This window comes from Pipistrellus kuhlii, unplaced genomic scaffold (genome assembly GCF_014108245.1).
Source record: "Pipistrellus kuhlii isolate mPipKuh1 unplaced genomic scaffold, mPipKuh1.p scaffold_m20_p_3, whole genome shotgun sequence".
Classification (NCBI taxonomy): domain Eukaryota; kingdom Metazoa; phylum Chordata; class Mammalia; order Chiroptera; family Vespertilionidae; genus Pipistrellus; species Pipistrellus kuhlii.
Window position 1 is genome coordinate 93,267,773 of NW_023425529.1, and position 23,378 is coordinate 93,291,150.

Below are 23,378 nucleotides of genomic sequence, written 5' to 3' on the forward strand. Positions count from 1 at the left end.
AGGAGGAAGAGGAAGAGGTGGCGGCGGCGGCGGCGGAGGAGGAGGAGGAGGAGGAGAAGGAGGAGGAGGAGAAGAAGAAGAAGAAGAAGAGAGAGAGAGAGAGAGAGAGAGAGAGAGAGAGAGAGAGAGAGAGAGAGAGAGAGAAAGAGAGAGAAAGAGAGACAGAAACATCAATGATGAGAGAGAATCATTGATAGGCTGCCTCCTGCAAGACCCACACTGGGGATCAATCCTGGAACCCAGGCATGTGCCTTGACTGGGAATTGAACTGTGACCTCCTGGTTCAGAGGTCGATACTTAACCATTTGTGCCACACTGGGCGTGCGGAAACTGGACATTTTAGATAATATATAGTAACAATTCTGGGTACTACCTCCGCCCTCACCATAGATTGCTATTTGCTTTCCTATTCGTTTAGTGTCTGTCTGGGGTGCTTTAGTTGGTTCTTCTGATATTGCTTCTTAGGGAAGCACAGCTTTGGGAATGCCCAGTCACTGGAATGACTCTAGTTTGGTAGCTTTCTTGGTCTCTTTTCTTTTTTAAAAATATATTTTATTGATTTTTTACAGAGAGGAAGGGAGAGAGATAGAGAGCTAGAAACGTCGATGAGAGAGAAACATCGACCAGCTGCCTCTTGCACACCCCCTACTGGGGATGTGACCGCAACCAATGTACGTACATGCCCTTGACCGGAATCGAAACTGGGACCGACGCTCTACCACTGAGTCAATCCAGTTTCGGCTTGGTCTCTTTTCTTGATTGCATCAAGATATTAAGCTCCAATAATTGCTAGTTGACTGCTTGTTGTTTTCAAGAATGCCTTCGAACATAAATTGCTCTAGATAATAACAGACCTCCATGTACCTTGCCCTATCCAGTTTCTGTTCCATATATAGCTTCTTTCAGAGCAGCACTTCTAGCATATTTCAAAAAGTGACAGAAGCCAATAAATTTTCATAGAACATTCCAAAGCCCAGAGGATGGGGCCATATCTACTCTATGCAAAGGAAAAAGGACTAATTTAGAAAATAAAATGAAGAATTTCTGATATTATTTGAAGTAAATGAGAGTTGGCAGTTTATGAACAAAAATTATGTAATTATAGCTTTTGAATTTTTGTTTCTTATTCTATTTTTCCAGTTTTTTTTAAAAGGACGACATCATAACTCCATTATATGACCCTCTTAATTGCTCTAAGTTTCATTTTTTTGCCCAATTTAAAACATTAATACCAATGAAAATTAACATGCTGGATAAAATTATTTTATTAAGAATTCATCTAGTGACATTAAAAAATCTTAATTATTTTTCCTCTTTCTCTTTAGAGAAACCCATATACAAAAAAATTTTCTTACATAAATACATGTTTACAAGTTTAACTACTGTGTCACAAAGATTGAAACAGCTAAACAATAAATAAATGCATTTTGCCCAAAGATTGATGATAATTAAAATGATGAAAACCTATCAACAATTTGAAAAACAGGTTTTTCATCCCCAATATTTGTTTTTCTAATTTAAAAAACTAAAATAAAATTTATAAACACAACTCACGTTCCATGTGCTCAAACATTACTGAAAAGAGGAAGTCTCGTGGTGTCATGTAATATTCTCCTTCATGTTCCAGTGAAGAAAACTGCATGAAGCGCTGTTTACGAAGAGACAACTTCTTCATAATCTTTCCACAATCACCATTTTTCTAAAATAAAAAAGGCAATGTAAGATTTCTTTCAGTATTATTTCCCAACTTAACCCCTTCTAGAATAATCTTGTAATTAATGAATAAATGTGTAATATAATACAAGAGAGTGAGAAGTGCCAAGAAGAAATGCAAATCAGGGTGAGAAACTGATAAGAATTACTGTTTTAGACAGGGTTGTCAGAGAAGGCCTTTTTAAAGAGGTGACAGTAAGGAGGCTAAATGAGGTACAGCTACTGAGGTATGGGGCTCTCAGAAAGAAAAGCATACTAAGCAAGAGGTAAAGACAGGAATAAACTTGGTGTGCCCAAGGAACAGTGTGGCAGAAGATAAGAACAGATATGTAGGCAACAGATCATGTAAAGTTGTGCTTCCATAAAAATTAAATATGGTATATCTGGTAAATAATTCTGTTTTGAGAAATATATTTACATTGTGGGTAGGAAGTGCTAAAAGAACGAGAATGGGTCAAATATTGTTAATGTAGGAGTCTGTAGTCTTTGCAAAGGAACCTAGATCTTGATCCAAATGCTGATAGAGACAATACTGAACTATTTATTGCTAACCTTTCATTGAGCACTTACTATGTGCAATGCACTGTACTAATTAAGTACTTTACACATATTATTTAATTAATCATCCCAATAACTGGATAATAGATACTAAGTTAGATACAAAAGCTATAAAGTAAATGGCAGAGTCAGGATAAAAGACCAAGTGTCAGTCTGGCCGGCATGGCTCAGTGTTTAAGCAATGACCCATGAACCAAGAGGTTGCTGGTTTGATTCCTGGTCAGGGCACATACCTAGGTTGCAGGTTCAATTATCAATTGGAGTGTTTATGGAAAGGCAACCAACTGATGTCTTTTTCTCTCAAAACAAAAATCAACGAGCATTTCCTCAGTTGAGGTTTTTTAAAAAAAGTATTATCTGTTAAATCCAACATCACACTCTCACTCTAGATAGCTTTCCTTACTATGATGCTGCCTTAACTTGGACAACATCGTTCCTTGGACACACCATTCCCTTCTTACATTTACTAGTACTGTAATAGGTTATTTAATCTGACACACAAGTGATGGTCAATGAATGCTGATTAGAAATGAAATGCAGGAACACAAATTTCAGATGCTCAAACCTCTCCAGATTCAAAATTCCTTTTTGGCTAATCTCAATTCTTTTTCATGATTTGATAATGACTTCTTTGAGCAGCTAGATTTATACCTCTTATATTTCGTGCATTACCTAACAGAATACTGACATATATGGAACACTCAGTAATACTATAATGATCTGTACCCCTAGAACTTATATATTCATGTCTTTCCTTTTCTTTCCCCTTAAATCACTAATAGAAATCACTTGAGGAGCATGTTTTAATTATACGAGTCTATACTTATATAAGTAATCAGAAAACTAAATTTTATTAATACTTCCTAAACATTTTATTCATGAGGCAGATACATCATATATAAAGTATCTATACAAAAACAGTGATAAACAAGACAAATATTAATTCCTACTAGAATGTCCTAAGTGCTTTGTTAGTAAGTTTACAGAAAGTATCTGATGGGAGAGGGAAGCAGGATGGGTAAGAGTTTTCTCAGTAAACACCATAGCCCTAGCAAAGTCCGAGAGAGAGAGAGAGAGAGAGAGGGGGGGGGGGGGGAGAGGGAGAGGGAACAGTATTTTTTTTAATGTTTAATTGAGTTTTAGAGAGAGAGGAAGGGAGAGGGATAGAGAGATATAAACATCAACGAGAGAGGACCATCAATTGGCTGCTTCCTGCACACCCAGCAACCTCAGTTCCTGGGTCGACACTCAACAGCTAGACTACAGAAGCCAGGCAAGCATGATATTTTAGAAGAACTAGAAGAAGCTGAACATGGGAATAAATCAATTCCTTTTAAAAATAAAAAGCACCATAAGGCAAATCATAATTTTGAGAAATTTATTTAGGGTATAAATTTCATTATAAATGTTGGTATTCATATCTAAAACCCTTGTAAGGACCAAGGGCTGTTTCAAGGCTATTGAAAGAATATCAGCACTGGAGAAAGTTGGGTTCTCCAAGCATAAGATCTGCTGCATAAATCAAGTTTTCTTTTCTTTTTTTCACCCCCTTTGGATTTTTGGTTTTTACTCTCAATCTATATAATCCATTTAAAAATAAAATCTGGGAAGTTCTTTTCTCTATGATAGTTCCCTCCTTCCCCCCAAAGCACCTTCCTGAGAGTTAACTCTTAAAATCACAGGGTCATAAAAAACTCTACAAACTGATGAGAAGGCAGCAGGAAAATGTTCTTCAAACCTCCCTCTCTTAAAAACAACAACAGAGTTTCGGAGAGGATCCAAGATGGCTGCACAGGTAAACACCTAACCGCAGCCGCACACAACAATTTCAATAAAATACAACTAAAATATAAAATGGACATTATCCAGAACTACAGGAAAGTCGACTGACTGGAAATTCTACAACGAGAAGCAAGGAGAAAACCAGAAGGAAGAGCGGAGGAGCTGTAAAAGCCTAAGGTACGGAGACATGCGGCACGCGTGGAGAGGACGGGGCAGCTGAGTGTCTGGCTGGTATTACCTAGCGGGAAGAAGATAAAAGCTTTGACTGTGCTGAACCCCAGACCTGACTGCTCTGAACCCCAGTTCTGGGCCAGACCCCTGGGACCCAGGCTCATCTAGAGGAAGCTGGGCAGTAAGGCGGAACCCCAGGGGAGCGGCGAAAGGAGGTCCCAGAGGAGTGTACATTGAGCGCAGAGAAGGGACAGTTAGCTGTATCACGACGGGATTGCCCTGGTGGGAAGGAGACAGGGGCTCCAGACTGCTCTGAATGCCACCTCCAATCCCACTTCCAACTGAACTGAACCCCAGTTCCAGGCCCATTGGGGGAGAGACTAGACTGTTTGGTAGCAGGTGAAAATCGAGGGCACCTAATTCTCAGAGGTGCTTGCAGCGAGTACTGAAGGACCCTGAGACTCAGGAGCTGCATAGGGCGTGGCTGACAGAAGCCATGCCTGTAGGCTCCACCCTGAAACTCCGACCCATCAGGGAAGCAGTGAAAATGCCGAGACTAGGAAATAGATCACAAACGAAAGAAATGGAGGACAAAAAGCGACTGGATATAGAGTTCAAAACCACACTTATGAGGTTGTTCAAGAATCTCTTAAAAACGGATAAAATAAAGGAGACCTATGAGGATATGAAAAGGGATCAACAAGAAATAATAAGGAATCAACAAGAAATAAAGAATACATTGTCTGAAATAAAAAATGTTATACAGAGTCCTAAAAACAGAATGGAAGATTGCAAGAATCAAGTCAAAGATTTGGAACATAAAGAACCAGAAGACACTCTTCCGCAGAAGCAAGAAGGCAAGAGAATCCAGAAAGTTGAAAATAATGTAAGAAACCTCTGGGACAACTTCAAGCGAACCAACATCAGAATTATGGGGGTCCCAGAAGATGAGAGAGAGCAAGATATCGAAAACATACTGAAAGAAATAGTGACAGAAAACTTCCCCCACCTGGTGAAAGAATTAGACTTACAAGTCCAGGAAGCGTACAGAACTCCAAACAAAAGGAATCCAAAGAGGACCACACCAAGACAATCATAATTAAAATTCCAAGAGCAAAAGACAAAGAGAGAATATTAAGAGCAGCAAGAGAGAAACGGGTAGTTAGCTATAAAGGAACACCCATACAATTGTCAGCTGATTTTTCAATAGAATCCATGCAGGCCAGATGGGAATGGCAAGAAATATTCAAGGTGATGAATAGCAAGAACCTACAGCCAAAAATAATCTACCCAGCAAAGCTATCACTCAGAATCGAAGGTCAGATAAAGAGTTTCACTAATAAAAAAAGCTAAAGGAGTTCACCACCACCAAACCAGAATTATATGAATTGCTGAAGGGGGTTCTTTCAGAAGAGAAAGTAAATAAAGATAAAAACTATGAACAACAAATATGTAACTATTAACAAGTAAATCTACAAACTAAAGCAATTAAAAAAAATCTGATGAACAATATTAACTGGTGAATATAATAGAATCAGAGGTATGGAAGGGGAGTGAACTGACGATTCTCGGGGAAAAGGGGAGATGGGGATGTGGGAAGACACTGAACATAAACTGTGTACCTATGGATGAGGACAATGATGCGGGGGTTGGGGAGGGGAAGGGCAGATGGTGGGTTGGGAACCTGGTGGAGGGGAGCAACGGAGGGTGGTGGGGGGGAAGAGGAACATCTGTAATAATATGAATAAAGATTAAAAAACAACAACAACAAAACATCCCTCTCACAAACCAATGAACACAAAACCAAAAAAACACATCCATGATGATGCAAGCTCTTAATCTCCTACTTTAAACTTATTCTAAGTAGGACCTTCTGAATACAGATAACTTGAACCAAACTAAGATAATAGGGTTGTAAACCAGTTTCTTCTGCTGTGTACTAGAATGAGAGTCTGAAATTCTGAGCCACCTCATTGTTCAGAACAACTCTAAGGAGCATCGCTCACACTTGGTTACCACACAACTGTCTAGCAAATAGTAGTCTACTGCACTGAGGAGGGGGTATTTTTTTAAAAAATTTAAGAAATCTTTATTGTTCAGATTATTACAATTGTTCATCTTCCCCCCCCCCAATAGCTCCCTGTCACCTGTCCCACCCTACCCTCTGCCCTTACCTCCTCCCCACTGTCCTCATCCATAGGCATACGATTTTTGTCCAGTCTTTTCCCACACCCCCCCACTTCCTTTTCCTCTCCGAGAATTGTCAGTCCACTCCCTTTCTATACCCCTGATTCTGTTATATTCCAGTTAATACTGTTCATCAGATTTTTTATTCCCTTGGTTTTTTAGATTCACTTGTTGATTGATACGTTTTTGTTGTTCATAATTTTTATATTTTTCTTCTTCTTCCTCTTCTTAAAGAATACCTTTCAGCATTTCATATAATTCTGGTTTGGTGGTGGTGAACTCCTTTAGCTTTTTCTTAGCTGTGAAGGTCTTTATCTGACCTTCAATTTTTGAATGAAAGCGTTGCTGGGTAGAGTAGTCTTGGATGTAGTTTCTTGCTGTTCATCACTTTGAATATTTCTTGCCACTCCCTTCTGGCCTGCATAGTTTCTGTGGAGAAATTAGCTGACAATAGTATGTGGGCTGCCTTGTAGGTAACTGTTTTTCTCTTGCTGCTTTTAATATTCTCTGTCTTTTGCTCTTGGCATTTTAATTATGATGTGTCTTGGTGTGGTCCTCTTTGAATTCCTTTTATTTGGTGTTCTGTGTGCTTTCTGGACTTTTAAGTTTATTTCTTTCACCAGGTGGGGAAAGTTTTTAGTCATTATTTCTTTAAATAGGTTTTCAGTATCTTGCTCTCTTTCTTCTTCTGGGGCCCCCATAATTCTGATGTTGGTATGCTTGAAGTTGTCCCAGAGGCTACTTACACTATCTTCACCTTTTTTAAAATTCTTTTTTCTTTTCCGGAGGAGTGTTTTTTTGCTTCTAGATATTCCAAATCTTTGACTTGATCCTTGCAATCCTTTACTCTGCTTTTCGGCTTCTGTATAATATTTTTTATTTCAGTCAGTATGTGTTTAATTTCTAGGTGATCCTTTTTCATATAGTTGAGGGTCTCGCTAAATTTATTAGCTTTTTCTAAGAAATTCTTGAAAAACTTTATAACCATGGTTTTGAACTCTATATCCAGTCTTTTGCTTTCCTCCATTTCCTTCATTTGTGGCCTGCCTCTTTGTCTCCGCATTTTAGCTGCTTCCCTGAGTTGATGGAGTGGCTTTATGTGCGAGGTGTCCTTTGGGCCCAGTGGCTCTGCCTGCCCAGTTACCTAAGGTGGATCCTCTTGGTGTAGCCCTTTGTGGGCTGTGTGTGCAATCTTGTTGTATTATAGTTAAGCCTTGATTGTTGTTGATATCACTGGGGGGAGTTGACCTCGAGGCCAACTGGCTGTGAGGATCAGCAGTGTCTCTGCTGGGAGGGCTTCTGTGATGCGGTGGAGTCTCAGGGTGGAGCAGACAGCCATGTTTTCCCATCAGTTCCCCCTCCCCCCCCACACCTCCCCATGGCTGCTTGCACCTCTGAGAGAAGGCTGCTTTTGAGATTCACCCGCTGTCAGACAGTCAGGTTTCTCCCCGAGTGAGTGTGGTACCCAAAGTCTCACCCGGAGCTAGATTTCAGTACAGTCGGGAGGTTTTGTTTCCCTTCCAAGGGAGAAAGCTAGCTACTGGGAGGGCTTCTGTGCTCAGCTTGGATGGGGCGGAGTCTCAGGGTGGAGCAAACAGCCTTGGTTTCCCATCAGACACCCTAAAAGGGCCCCCTGTCTCTACATCCCATGGCAATGGCTGCGCACATCTCTGAGAGAAGGCTGCTCTCGAGTTTTGCCCACTGCTAGACAGTCCAGTTTCTCCCTGAATGAGTCTGGTACCCAAAGTTTTATCCAGAGCTAAACTTCATTGCAGTTTGAAGGTTTTGTTTTCCTCCCAAACAAGAAAGCTAGCCAAGTGTTAGCTGCTCACCCTCTCCGTGCGCTGCAAGTAAGCCAGCCGCCTATTCAGCTGCCTGCCCTTTCCGTGCGCACGGTTCTTTGCACCTCCACAGTTCCTCTGAGTCTGTGTCATTTCCTTTCCATCTGTTTGTAGAATTTCCACTCAGCCAGCTTTCCAGTGGTTCTGGATGATGTCCACTCTCTCTTCCCATTGCAGTTTTAAAATTGTTGTGCAAGGCCGCAGTATAGGTGTTTACCTTAAGCCGCCATCTTGATTTCTCCCAAGGAAGGGGTATCTTTTCCATATGTGCTGGAGTAATACTATCATTGATATCTCCCAATCTGCAGGGATAGTGCGGACAGAAAAAATTACAGAATGTGCCAACTGGAAGCTCCCATTACATGCTGCATTCACTATAGGCTCAATATCTGCCATTTTCCCCATTTGTGTTCTCTCAAAGCTGGGACCAGCATTGGTAAATTATGGTTTGGTTGGTCAGAGAAATATTGTAATTACAAAGTATGATAGAGGAGTTTGTGTGGCTGATCCAGCTATCGACTATGACATGATGAAACAAGGATTAGCACAATTTTAAAACATAACAGCCGGCCATCAAGTATGCTGATGTTGCTAAGGGTGTGAAAATGCTCACAGAACAACAACCAAAGGCAACTGACTAAGGCTAAAACACGGAATCATTTGGGGTCTGGAATGGATTAATTCAATTTACATTATTTCTAATGAGGAAAAAAAATGATTCAGTTTTCAAACAAATCGCTCAACACTGAAGCTGCCCCCTGGTGTTGAGTGTGCTCCCACAATGGAATGCAGCTCGGCTGACCTACAGGCACCAGACTACCGAAGCTGTGGTGGCCATGATAAGAGGAGGCAGCACCTGGCTGGAGCTCAGGCTCCTCCCCCGTTGCCTGCAGTTTCTGGCACTACTACATCCACCAAGAGGTCCAGGATTGTGAGAGGGCACAGGCCAGGCTGAGGGACCCCATCAATGCATGAATCTGCACTGGGCCTCTAGTTAATAAAAATCACATTCTGAAACAGAAAATAAAACACAACATATAAAAGGTGATGGCCTTTATAATATCAGAGTGATGATAAAGTACAAGAGGACAGAACTATTTGACAAGGGAGTTGGCTGAGCTAAATAAGCAAAGGGGGAATAAACTATTATAAAACACTGAAAATCATTAAGAAACAGTAAAGATTAGAGTGGACACTGCAGAAAAACTATGGACAATGTGCTAGAGAAAAAAACACACAGAAGGCAGAAGAAATTCACCAGAAAAAGCAATGAAGAGAAAAGAATGTTGATTGTTTTCTATTCTAACTCTTCCCCTCTCCCAACTCTATCTAGGTGGCCTCCACTCTATTCTCAGCCTCATAAGAGTGGGAATTTCCCAAAGCACACTTTTTTCAAGTCACGCCCCCACCCCCCTAAATAAGTAAATAAATAAAAGAGAGAAAAGAATGTCCATATATATGACTGATACCAAGGAGCCAACATAGGAATAATTTGCTGTGCTTCAGGAAGAGAAAGAGCAAATCAAACATCTATTTCAAAAACACAGAAGGAGGGTAAGGGGAGAACTTTACTGAAATGCACAAAGATTTGTGTTTGCTACTCTATTTGCCACTGCCCTATGTGTACTCTAGGTTTGACTAATTCTAGATCTCAGGGGAGTCTCATCAATTATAGTCTCTTTTAGTAAAACAAACAAGATTAGAATCATGATGCCCTAAGAGCTGTTCTCTAAGAGTTAATACAAAAAAGACACAAGAAAAAATGAGACATAACTGATTTCTAAGATTATTCTCAAGACACGTACCACCCTTCTGCAATATATGATGAAAGTGGTGCAGGGGGCAGTACATCCAAGCTACTCAACTGGAAAAGCCAAAGAGGATTTTTTTGCCCTTCCTCACCCTAACTTGCTCCCTGCAGTTTAAGAGAATTATTCACGTGGAAGTGAACCAAACAATAGTCTACCTTTATCTGAATAATAAGATTCCACAAGACACTGTACAAAGCTACCCTGTGGACCAACGTGTACTGTCACACATATACAACAGATGGGCTGGTAAGAGGGAACAGCTGCCTAGGAACCAGCTCCTAAGAATGAATGGCAGGAATGTGGTTGTGGAGATCAAAGGCCTGTTTGGGGTCTGCTGGTAGCTGTTATCCTGAACCACCTGACACACCAAATGGGGAAAGGGGGTCCTATAGGTGGAAAGTGATGGGAGTGCACAAATTCTTGTAACTACAACTATAACCTGCATCTATAGCTAAATAAATGGGAAAGGAGGGGCAGGAGAATTGCTGGGACTGGAGTTTGTACTGAGCATCTGACAACAATCCATATGGTTCTGCTTATATGTAAAATGCTCCGTGGATTTCCAGGATTACTTTAATGCAGTAAAATATGTGACAAAGGAATTAAGAGCAATGAGTGATGTGAACTGTATTAAAGAGATCTTTGAAAGCTGATGACTTCTGTTAAAGCATTTCACTAGTTTATTGCTATTAAAGCAACAGGTGCTTCACCAGTCTGTCTCCACTTTTTATCCATGAAATGACAAACTGGAAAAAGTTAGCTCTCTGTTCTTTGTTGAGCATTCTTTGGTTTCTACAATTTCTCAGGAAGAAAGTGGGGGGGAAAAGGGGTCTTTCTTAGCATTAGATAAAATATGTAAAACCTTATTCATTTGGGGCCTTTAGTTTGGATTCTTTAATAATCTGGATAAAATGTAATTGCTTTGATGTTTCTGAATTTTCTGTGGTATAACTGAAAGATTATCTTAAAGAAAATTTTACAATTGAAAATTTTCAGTCATTTTACAGAGCTTTTCCATTTTGTTCAATCAGGGAGACACTATTGTGAAATAAAATATTGTCAGACTAAGTTAGAAATATTCATTGCATATATATGCTATGCTCATGATAAATTCTACAGAAAGACAGCTATGGACACAAAAATCATCTTGAGAATGCAAGAAGCCCTGGGATCTGCTCTCTAGCTTCTGAAGATCTAGTCTCGCCTGGACTGTCTGCAGAAACTGGAAGGGAGGTGATATAGCTCTTCTTACATGAGCATGGCAGAAATAACATATGCTTATATTTACTGATTCTTAAAAATACCCTGGTATCGTGTCTGAGGAAGGGTGGCAACTGTCAGAAGATGCTGATGAGAACAACAATAGTATTTTCTCTTCTATTATAGTAACTGACTTCTCTTTCCTGCTGAGGTCACTGAGAAGTACACTCATCCACCCTTCCTCCAAAATTACCTTTCAGGGGGTATATCATAACTATATAAGTTTTTGCTTATGCTATAAACAGAAAGTTTAAATTAGGTTTCAAGTAATTAAAAAGATTAGAGCCTTAACTTAAAATCTCAATACACTCCTAAAGTTTGATCAAAATCATTAATTGCAACCACAAATCATATTTCTCTCAATAAATTACTGAATTACTTTTAGCTCATTTCCCTATGTAAGAGAAGGAAAATACTATTTTATACACTCCTTCTACAGCTATTCAACATTGGTCTATCAAATAAATATTATGTGTCTACTATGACCAAGCATTGCACAGAAATAAAATGATAAATGGATAGTGGAGGAGGCACAAAAAAAGGTGTTCAGTGCTAGGGAGGAGTATGAAAGAAATAACCAGCATTCAACAAACATTATGATAAATTTCAAACTCTGATTATTTTAAAATGATATTTATTGACTGTAACATTCTGACTTATTTTTCAAAATGATTATAATTTTCAGATTTTATAATTAAACTTAACTAGAACACTAGTAATAGGTTGGTACAAGTTTATCTGGATTGTGGTCTCTTTTATTTGGCAAATGAGAAGTGCAGCCAAGTAGCAATAAGGGACCTTTGTGATATAAGATATGATTTGATTTCAGAAACCTCAGCCATGTGAAAAAGGTTTCCTTGGAACTGAAAACTTCCAGTAAGCCTGGGAAAGTGATACTATTGGAGGCCACTGAAAGGGCTAATACTTAGGAATTGTGCTCTACAGTATGACAGCATGGCACAGAGAAGGGATGGATTAAAGGACCCCCTTTCCTCCCTCCCACCCCATCATGGGAAACAGGTGCTGTCTGCAGCATATTTTATAGTTGGGATTGCAGAAGGAAAGTGATTCATCCACTTAGTATTTTGCACAGCTCCCAACCCCCATTCTCTATGACCCACTTGGACTTCCATATCCCTAATCCATAGCAAAAGAATGTCCCCTCTATACCCTTCCTCAGGTTACAGGACACTCATAGTAAGGATGGACTTCCAAAGCTTGTGGCTAAATACTGAGAGCTATTTACTTCTCTAGCACAAGTCCTTTAAGCCCCACATCCTAATCCTACACAAAATGTGGTAAAATATTAGAATGATTTTTTCATTTAAAAATTTTTTAAATTATATTTAAAAATTATATTACTATATTTTTATGAATTGGTCTTTGTACAAAAGAAATATGTACTGTATTGCTATAAATGTCAACTTTAGTTTTGTTCACTGTAAACATGATGGCTTATTCTTAGCTTCAATAGTCTTGGCTACCTTTGATGAGCTCCTATAAACTTTTATAGCCTATTTTTCCAGAATACAGATTAAATAGCCATTTACTGCTTCTGATGGTAATTAAAACACTTCACAAATCATGTAATACAGCTGGTTTCTTGTCCCTCTTATTGTCTGGCTAACTTATTTGTTAGGAATTTTAGTAATTACCTATTTTAGTTCTTCCAAAGTACCCAGTTTGGGTTTGTTGTTTTCTTGGTGCTAACATACAGATCCTTGACTAAACTTCATCAAAGTCTTAATGACTGAATTTCTCAAGAAAAGAAAGTAACTTTTTTCCGCCGAAACTGGTTTGGCTCAGTGGTAGAGTGTCAGTCTGTGGACTGAAAGGTCCCGGGTTCGATTCCGGTCAAGGACATGTACCTTGGTTGCGGGCACATCCCCGGTAGGGGGTGTGAAGAGGCAGCTGGTCAATATTTCTCTCTCATAGACGTTTCTGGCTCTCTATCTCTCTCCCTTCCTCTCTGTAAAGAATCAATAAAATATATTAAAAAAAGCGTTAATTACCATCAGTATTATTAAAAAAAAAAAAAGTAACTTTTTTTCTGTGTCCTTAGTACTTACTACATCATTAATATTGTTAAATGGTTAAAAAAAGTATACAGGAATGAATTAATCTCTATAAATGAAATTCAGATCCAAATTCAATGTGATATTTAAAAAATAACAATTGAAAAGTAGATTCAATCTATTCTATGCACATGATTGGTTTTTGTTCTTCTATAAATACATTTTTATTTATTTCAGAGAGGGAGAAAGATAGAAACATCGATGAGAGGGAATCATTGATCAGCTGTCTCTGGCCCGCCCCACACTGGGGCTCGAGCCCACAACCTGGGCATGTGCCCTGACTAGGAATTGAACTGTGACTTACTGGTTCATAGGTCCACGCTCAAGCACTGAGACATGACATCCTGGCTGTGTTTATATATTTTAAGCCCTATTAATAATTTATTAAAATGCCTTTAGAGAGCTAGGTATGCACTCTGCTATGTTCAACTACACTAAAGAAATATGCACAAAGAAATAAAAGTTCTCTTATTATATTCCTTTTATTATGTATATGTCTTTTATTATAACCATAAATTACTGCAGTTAATTACTTTAGAAGAAAGAGGTAAAGCCACTGACAGGTGGTGCCAGTGTTTATTGTTCCAAAGCATATTGCCTTATTTTTCTCCAATTGTGGAAATTATGGAATCTCAGAAACTGCATTATACAACTCCTTCCCACTCTCCTGTTGATCTGAATGAATTATCTAATGGATTTCAGACCTCATGCCTTATTTGGCTTAAGTTTTAATAGACTTTTCTTCAGCGTTAGCTTATAGTTCATTGACATATCTTAATTCGGTTTGACTAAGAAAAATGGGGAAGGTCAATTGGGGGGGGGGGGGGGAGGGAGATAGCCATGCCCCGTTTGGCTCAGTGGATAGAGTGTTGACCTGTGGACTGAAGGTTTGATTCCAATCAAGGGCATGTACCTTGGTGTTGGCATATCTCCAGTAGGAGGTGTGCAGGAGGCGGGTGATGGATGTTTCTCTCTCATTGATATTTCTAACTCTCTGTCCCTCTCCCTTCCTCTCTGTAAAAAAATGAATAAAATATATTTAAAAAAGGAGATATATGTACTATCACTTGTAATACTTTAAACAATAAAAAAAGAAAAATAAAGCATAGTAACATACAAAAAAATTTTGCTATTAAAGTTTATTTGTAGGAAATGAGCAGGGATGAGCCATACAGTTTACTAGAATTGACAAAATGTGTAGTTTCCTAGCAAAGGTACTAAGATGCATGCTGTTTGTGTTTCTGTGGATGTTTATTAATTACATTACCAGTAAAAGAAGTAGTACATAGGTAACACAGTACAAACAGAAAAGTGATACACAGATATGACTATATATTTTGGCAAGTTAATTAGCTGTTCAAGCAAAGCTCTGCTTTTTATCTGTTAAATACAAACTACATCAAGACATTTCAGACTGGCATGGATTTGCCAAATCTCCCTTTCTGCTTTTACCTTATTCTTTGGAGATATTTCATGATAAAATATTATTGCTCTAATTTAGTAATTTTTTTTCATTTTTTATTAAGATATTATATGTGCACATATTTTACCATTGCCCTCCACCCACCCAATTCTCATACATGCCCTCACCCCCCAAAGTTTTGCATCCATTGGTTATGCTTAAATGCATGCATACAAGTCCTTCCATTGATCTCTTATCTCCCCACCTCTCCCTAACCTTCCCATTATAATTTGACAGTCTGTTTGATGCTTTACTGTCTCTGTATCTATCATTTTGTTCATCAGTTTATAATGTTCTTTATTATCCATAAATGGATAATAAATGGTGAGATCATGTGGAATTATCCTTTCATTGACTGGTTTATTACACTTAGCATAATGTTCTCCAATTCCATCCAGGTTGCTACAAATGGTAAGAATTCCTTCTTTATTATGACAGCATAGTATTCCATAATGTAGATGTACCATAGTTTTCTGATCCAGTCATCTGCTGACGGGCCCCTTGGCTGTTTCCAAATCTTAGCTATTGTAAATTATGTTGCTATGAACACAGGAGTGCATATTTCCTTTATGATTGGTGTTTCTAGTTTCTTAGGATATATTCCTAGGACTGGGATTACTGGGTCAAATAGGAGTTCCATTTTCAGTTTTTGAGGAAACTCTATATTGTTCTCCACAGTGACTGCACCAGTTTGCATTCCCACCAGCAGTGCACGAGGGTTCCTTTTTCTCCGCATCCTCGCCAACAATTGTTATTTGTTGATGATAGCCATTCTGACAGGTGTGAGATGGTACCGCATTGTTGTTTTAATTTGCATCTCTTGGATAATTAGTGAATTTGAGCATGTTTTCTTGTGTCTCTTGGCCTTCCTTCTGACTTCTTTTGAAAAGATTCTATTTAGATCCTTTGCCCATTGTTTTTATTGGATAATTTATCTTCCTTCTATTAAGTTGTATAAGCTGCCTGTAGATGTTGGAAATTAAACTTTTATCAGAGATAACATTTGCAAATATATTCTCCCATACAGTGGCTTTCTTGTTTTGTTGATGGTTTCTTTTGCTGTGCAAAAGCTTTTTATTTTGATGTAGTCCCATTTGTTTATTTTCTCTTTAACTTCCATTGCCCTAGGGGTAGTATCAGTGAAGTTCTTTTGGCTTGTCGGAGATTTTCTGCCTGTGGATTCCTCTAGTATTTTTATCGTTTCCCATATTACCTTTATCCATTTTAAGTCCTTTATCCTTTTTGAGTTTATTTTTGTGTATGGTGTAAGTTGGTGATCAGTTTCATTTTTTTTTGCATGTATCTGTACAAATTTTCCAACACCATTTATTGAAGAGACTATCTTGACTCCATTGTGTGTCCATGACTCCTTTGTCAAATACTAATTGAGCATAGTAGTTTGGGTTGATATCTGAATTCTATATTCTATTCCATTGATCTATATGTCTGTTCTTGTGCCAGTACCATGCTGTTTTGAGAACAGTGGCTTTGTAATACAGCTTGAAATATGGTATTGAAATCCCTCCTATTTTATTCTTCTTTCTCAGGATTGCTGTGGCTATTTGAGGACTTTTTAAAAATTCCAGATGAAATTTTGGAGAATTCTTTCTAGGTCTGTGAAATATGCCATTGGTATTTTAATGGGGAAAACATTTATCTATAGATTGCTTTGGATAGTACGGACATTTTAATGATGTTGATTCCACCAATCCATCAACATGGTATGTGCTTACAGCTGTTTAAGTCTTCCTCTCTTTTTTTTCAGTGTCCTGTAGTTTTCTGTGTATAGGTCTTTTACCTCCTTAGTTAAGTTTACTCCTAGATATCTTATTCTTTTTGTCTGTGATGGTAAATGGGATTGCTTTTTTAGTCTCTCTTTCTGTAAGTTCACTATTTGTGTATAGAAAGGCCACAGATTTCCTGGTGTTAATTTTGTATCCTGCTACATTGCCTAATTCATTTATTAAGTCTATTAGTGTTTTGATGGAGTCTTTCAGGGTTTTTATGTACAATACCATATCATCTGCAAGTAAGGACAACTTTACTTCTCTTTTTCCAATTTGGATGCCTTTTATTTCTTCTTTTTGTCTAATCACAATGGCTAATACTTCCAGTACTATGTGGTGAGAGTGGGCATCCCTTTCTTGTTCCTGTTCTTAGGGGAAAAGATTTTAGTTTTTGCCCATTGAGTATGATGTTTTCTGTGGGTTCATCATATATAGCTTTTATTATATTGAGGTATGATCCTCCTATTCCCACCTTGTTGAGAGTTTTTATCAGGAAAGGGTGTTGTATTTTGTCAAATGCTTTTTCTGCCTCAATTGATATGATTATGTGATTTCTCTCTCTCAATTTGTTTATGTAATCTATCATGTTTATTGATTTACGAATATTGTACCTTCCTTGCATCTCTGGGATAAATTCTACTTGGTCATGGGGTATGATTTTTTTTGATATACTGCTGTAGCCAATTTGCTAGAATTTTATTGAGGATTTTGGCATCTATGTTCATGAGGGATATTGGCCTGTAAGTCTCTTTCACTGTGTTGTCTTTATCTGGTTTTGGTATTAGGGTGATGCTGGGTTCATAGAAGGAGCTTGGAAGTGTTCCATCTCTTGAATTTTTTGGAATAGTCTGAGAAGGATAGGTTTTAGTTATTCCTTGAATGTTTGATAAAATTTTTCTGTGACCATGTCTGGCCTCAGACTTTTGTTTCCCAGAAACTTTTTGATTACTGCTTCAATTTCTTCCACAGTTACTGGCCTATTGAGCTGTTTAGACTCTTCCTGATTGAGTTTTGGTAGGTTGTATTTTTCTAGGAATATGTCCATTTCCTCCAGGTTGTCCAGTTTGTTGGAAGTAGTATTGCTCGTAGTATTTTTTAACAATCCTTTGAATTTCAGTGGGGTTATGTCTCCTCGTTCATTTCTGATTTTGTTTATTTGGGTCCTCTCTCTTTGCTTCTTGGTGAGCCTGGCTAAAGGTTCCTTTGAATTTCAGTGGGGTTATGTCTCCTCGTTCATTTCTGATTTTGTTTATTTGGGTCCTCTCTCTTTGCTTCTTGGTGAGCCTGGCTAAAGGTTCATTAATCTTGTTTATCCTTTCAAAGAACCAACTCTTGGTTCTGTTGATCTTCTGTATTGTTTCTTTCGTCTCTATGTCGTTTATCTCCTCTCTGATCTTTATTATTTCCTTCCTTCTGCTAACACTGTGCTTTTCTTGTGGGTCTTTTTCTAATTCTTTGAGTTGAAGGGTTAGGTAATTTATTACTCTTTGTTTCTTATTTTTTTGCAATAGGCTTGTAGAGCTATGAACTTCCCTCCCAAGTCTGCTTCACTGTGTCCCATAGATTTTGGACTGCTGTGTTTTCATTGTTATTTGTTGCCATGATGTTTTTTATTTCTTCCTTGATCTCTGTGGTGACCCAGTCATTGTTTAATAGCATTCTGTCTAGTCTCCATGTGTTTTATTTTTTTGGATTGTTTTTATTGTAGTTGATTTCCAAGTTTTTGCAACTGTGATCTGAGAAGATGCTTGATATGATTTCTATCTTTTTGAATTTGAAGAGACTTTGTCTATGTCCCAGCATATGGTCTATCTTTGGAAATGACCCATGTGCACTTGAGAAGAATGTATATTCTGTGGCTTTGGAGTGAAATGTTCTGAAGATGTCAATTAATTCCATCAGTTCTAGTGAGACATTTAAGATTGATATTTATTTGCTGATTTTTTGTTTAGAAGTTTTTTCCAATGGTGATAGTGAGGTATAAAATTCTCCAACTATAATTGTATTGCTGTCAATCTCTCCCTTGATATCCTCCAAGAGTATTTTTTTTTAATGTATTTGGGTGCATATATCTTTACCAGAGTTATTTTTTTAAATGTATAGGGTGTATATATCTTTACCAGAGTCATTTCTTCTTGTTTGAAATGACTTTAGTCTTAAGAAGTGGCTTTCCTTATCTCTTGTTCTGTCCTTGACTTTGAGATCTAATTTGTCAGATATAAGTATTGCTACCCCAGATTTTTATTTTCATTTCCATTCATCTGAAAAACCTTTTCCATCCCTTCACCCTCTATCTGTGTATGTCTTTTTTTCTGAGGTGAATTTCTTATAGACAGCAGATGTATGGGTCTTTTTTCCTTATCCATTCCGATACCCTATGTCTTTTGCTTGGGCATTTAATCCTTTTACACTTAAAGTTATTATTGATAGTTACTTATTTGTCACCATTTTTATTCTTTTCTTCTGTGTTCCTTCTCTGATTCTTATTTCTTTTTTTTAACAGCAGACCCTTAAGCATTTCTTGCATTGCTGGTTTGGTGGTGATAAATTTCCTTAATCCAGTTTTTGTCGTGAAGCTACTGATTTCACCTTCAATTTTGATTGATAGTCTTGCTGGGTACAGCAACCTTGGGTTCAGACCCTTCCTTTGCATGACTTTGTATATTTCATTTTATTCCCTTCTGTCCTGATGAGTTTCTGTTGAGAAATCAGTTGCTAGTCTGATGGGGGTTCCTTTGTAAGTAACTTTCTGTGTGTCTCTGGCTGCTTTTAAGATTCTTACTTTGTTGTTGGTGTTTGCCAATTTAATTATAATGTGCCTTGGTGTCAGTCTTTTGGGGTTCATTTTGCTTGGGACTCTGGGAGCTTCTTGGATTTGTGTGGTTTTTTTCTTCAGTATATCAGGAAAGTTTTTTGACATTATTTCTTCAAACAGGTTTTCTATTCCTTGTTCAGTTTCATTTCCTTCTGACATCCCTATTATGTGGATTTTCCCTCCCATGTTGTTCCAAAGTTCCCTTAGGCTTTCTTCCTGCTGTATAATTTTTTTTCTAGAAGCTGCTCTACTTGGGTATTTCTTCCCATCTTGTCTTCCAGCTCAGTGATGTGGTGCTCTGCTTCTTCTAGTCTACTCTTGATGCTTTCTATTGAGTTCTTTACAGCAGCGATGTCATTTTTTATTTTTTCTTGGTTCTTCTTAATTTCCTCTTGGTTCTTACAGTGTCAAATTTGTCTTCCATTCTTTTCAGCCACCTTATGATCATTTCTCTGAATTCTTTGTCTGATAAGTTGCTTGCCTCTAATTTGTTTACTTCCTTTTCTGATGATGCCTGCTTTTCTTTCAGATGTGGGCTGTTTCTTTGTCTCCCCATGGTCTCTCTTCTCTGGATGTCAGGTTATGTAATTCTCTCTCTCCTTCCCATGGTGGAGTGAAGAGCTCCTGTGAATCTGCGTGGTTGCGCCAACTGGGGACCGGCGTTCTGGGGCTCCCAGTTGTTCAGTAATTGCTGCAGTTGTGGATTTTCAGGCTCCTGATATGATCCACTTTCTCTTTCAAGATGGTGAGGTTTCTCTGTCCAAGCCTGTAGCTCTAGTAGGGGACCTAGCTGTAGCCACAGTGGGGGCTACCCAGACAGGGAAACCCTGTCCAGCAGTCCCCCAACTTCTCCTTGAGTTTAGCTGTTCCTTAGCTTACCAACAAACACTCCCTGTGCGACCCTCAGCTGCTCTTTCTTTCTGCTCTGGGACAAGGCTCGGAACATTCCTGTCTATTCTGCTGACATTTTCTCGTTCCATTCAGTAACTTCTGAAGATAATTTTAACAATGAAGATTTAAAAAGATTCTATTATAGAATTTGCTCTGTTGTGACTGAAAACCAAATACTTTTTTTCGTTTTCTTTTTTTGGCTTTAAGATAGCACCAAGCATAACAGGTAATCAAGTGCTAAATAAGTGGAAAAGAATTTTCACTTTACTATGTCAATTGCCAACTCTACTGGAACTCATGGCCACTTTACTCCTTCAACTCAACAACCTTCTGTCTTTTATAACAGTTGGTGTCAAATGAGGAGTGACTTTCTACTTCTTAATCTCCCAACATAAAAAACACTATCTAATAAGAGTAATATGCAAATTAATCATCACTCTGCTACACCAACAAACCACACCCACCAGCTAATCAGGACAGAGTATGCAAATTAACTCAACCAAGATGGCTGCAGCCATGGAGCTAGCAGGATGCTTGAGTTTCCCCAGTAATGGAGGAAGCCAAGCTTTCCACATAGCCTAGATGTCCTAGGCCTCTATTCAAGGGTACAAAGTTTCAATTATAGAAAGTGAATGAATCCCCCCCAAAATAGTTGTGGCCATGGAGAAAACATGAGGTTTGGGTTTCCCCAGTGATGGAGGAAGGCAAGCTTTCTGCATGCTATGGCCAGCCTAGGCCTCTATTAACCTGTTAACCGAGCGGGACCTATAAATACGTCAAACATAAACAATATCAGGGATGGGTAGGACATATGAATACGTCCTTGAAATATATGTTGAGCCCTGAGAGGGACGGTATATATTTTTTGTAATCTTTATAATTGTTTGTAAAATTTATAATTTTTTAAATATTTTATTGATATTTTACAGAGAGGAAGAGAGAGGGATAGAGAGTTAGAAACATCAATGAGAGAGAATCATCGATCAGCTGCCTCTTGCACACTCCCTACTGGGGATGCGCCCGCAACCAAAGTACATGCCTCTGACTGGAATTGAACCCAGGACCTTTCAGTCCACAGGCCAACACTCTATCCACTGAGCCAAACCAGTTTCAGCTATAATTTTTTAATTCGATGTTTTCATTTTTTTGTTGGTATTCTTTTCTATTTGTTTGTAAATTTGTATTTTCCTTTGTGCTTTATATATAAATAAACGAAAAAAATATATGTATCATTTATTTTAATTAAGTATAAAAAATAATAATAATATGAAATTACATCCTCCGGGTGTGATGTAGGATGCGTAATTAAAATAGGAACTCCCCGGTTAACAGGTTAAAGGCTACAAAGTTTCAACTATAGAAGATAAATTCCAGCTACCAGGATCTCCAGCTTGGGTTGCCAAGGGGCGCAGCCAGTCTTCAAACCACCACAGGCCACCCCACACCCCAAGGGAACCCCCACCCTGATCCAGGACACCCTTCAGGGCAAACCAACTGGCCCTGACCTGTGCACCAGGTCTGTATCCTATTTAACAAAAGAGTAATATGCAAATTGTCCATCACTCCAACACACAAGAAGGCTACCCTCATGGTCAAAGATGGCTGCCCTCATGTGGACACAATATGGCCGCCACAAGATGGCCAGCAGGGAAGGGGAGTTGGAAGGAACCAGGCCGGAGGGCAGTTGTGGGTGACCAGGCCAGCAGGCAGAGGAGGGTAGTTGGGATAACCTGGCCTGCAGGGGAGAGCAGTGGGGGGGGGGGGGGGGGGCGACCAAGTCTGTAGGGGAAGGCATTTAGGGGTAATCAGGCCAGCAGGGGAGAGCAGATAGGGGCAAACAGGCTGGCAGGGGTGCAGTTAGGCATGAATTAGACTGGCAGGCAGAAGCAGTTAGGGGCAATCAGGAAGGCAGGCAGGTGCACAGTTGGGAGCCAGCAGACCTGGATTTTGAGAGGGATGTCCAACTGCCCATTTAGGCCCGATGTTATGGGGATTGGGCCTAAATGGGCAGTTGGACATTCCTCGAGGGGTCCCAGATTGGAGAGGATGCAGGCTGGGCTGAGGGACACATACCCTTTTGCATAAATTCCATGCACCGGGCCTCTAGTCCTATCCAATAAAAGACTAATTTGCAAATTGACTGTCATTCCAACACACAAGATGGTCACCATCTCCATGTGGTCAAAGATGGCTGCCTCCATGTGGACATAAGGCCAGCAGGGGAGGGCAGTTGGGAGGGACCAGGCCTGCAAGAGAGAGTAGTTAGGGGTGACCATGCCAGCAGGGGAAAGCAATTAGGGGTGATCAGGCCAGCAGGGGAAGGCAGTTGGGAGTGAACAGGTTGGCAGGTGAGTAGCTATGGGGTGATCAGCCTGGCGGGCAGAAGCATTAGGGACAATCAGGCAGGCAGGCAAGCAAGTGGTTGGGAGCCAGCAGTCCTGGATTGTGAGAGAAATGTGTGACCGCTCATCTCTCGAGGTTTCCCAGATTGGAGGTGGTGCAAACTGGTCTGAGTGACACACACCTCCGTGCATGAATTTCATACACCAGGCCTCTAGTAAGTAGTATAAAAGTGCTGATGAAACAGTTACAAAGTTTGCATAATTGCTAGCATGTGCCCAGGCAAAAGTGGAATCTTTACCAAACATTAAGTTTTTTTGGGCGCATGTTAAAGAAAAATTTTATCATGACTCCTGAGAATTTTAGGATCTTACATGAGAAACAAAAGCAGTGAAGAAAATGTAGTTTATGATGATTTGTTACATACGTATTTTATGGGCAGGCGTGGACAGAGCCAGCCTTGGGTAATCCCTCTCTTTTAAAATTCATTTGGTGAATAACATGCCCTTTAATTTTTTTTTTTTTAAACCCTTACCTGAGGATATTTTCCCCCAATGATTTTCAGATAGAGTGGAAGGAGGTGGGGAGAAAAACACTGATGTGAGAGACACACAAGGATTGGTTGCCTCCCACATGAGCCCTGACTGGGATTAGGGTTTAAACCTGCAATTGAGATATGTGCCCT

At 39.1% G+C, this 23,378-nt stretch overlaps 1 protein-coding gene across 6 annotated transcripts in view; it reads right to left on the bottom strand.

The window, feature by feature from the left end:
- MICU2 (mitochondrial calcium uptake 2) overlaps positions 1 to 23,378 on the bottom strand; it is a 132,551-nt gene that overhangs the window by 89,834 nt on the left and 19,339 nt on the right. For all 6 annotated transcript variants that reach the window (XM_045588532.1, XM_036457564.2, XM_036457562.2 and 3 more), the window contains exon 2: positions 1,555 to 1,699. In XM_045588532.1, the coding sequence (XP_045444488.1) occupies positions 1,555 to 1,699 (145 nt within the window). The remainder of the gene's footprint in view (positions 1 to 1,554; positions 1,700 to 23,378) is intronic.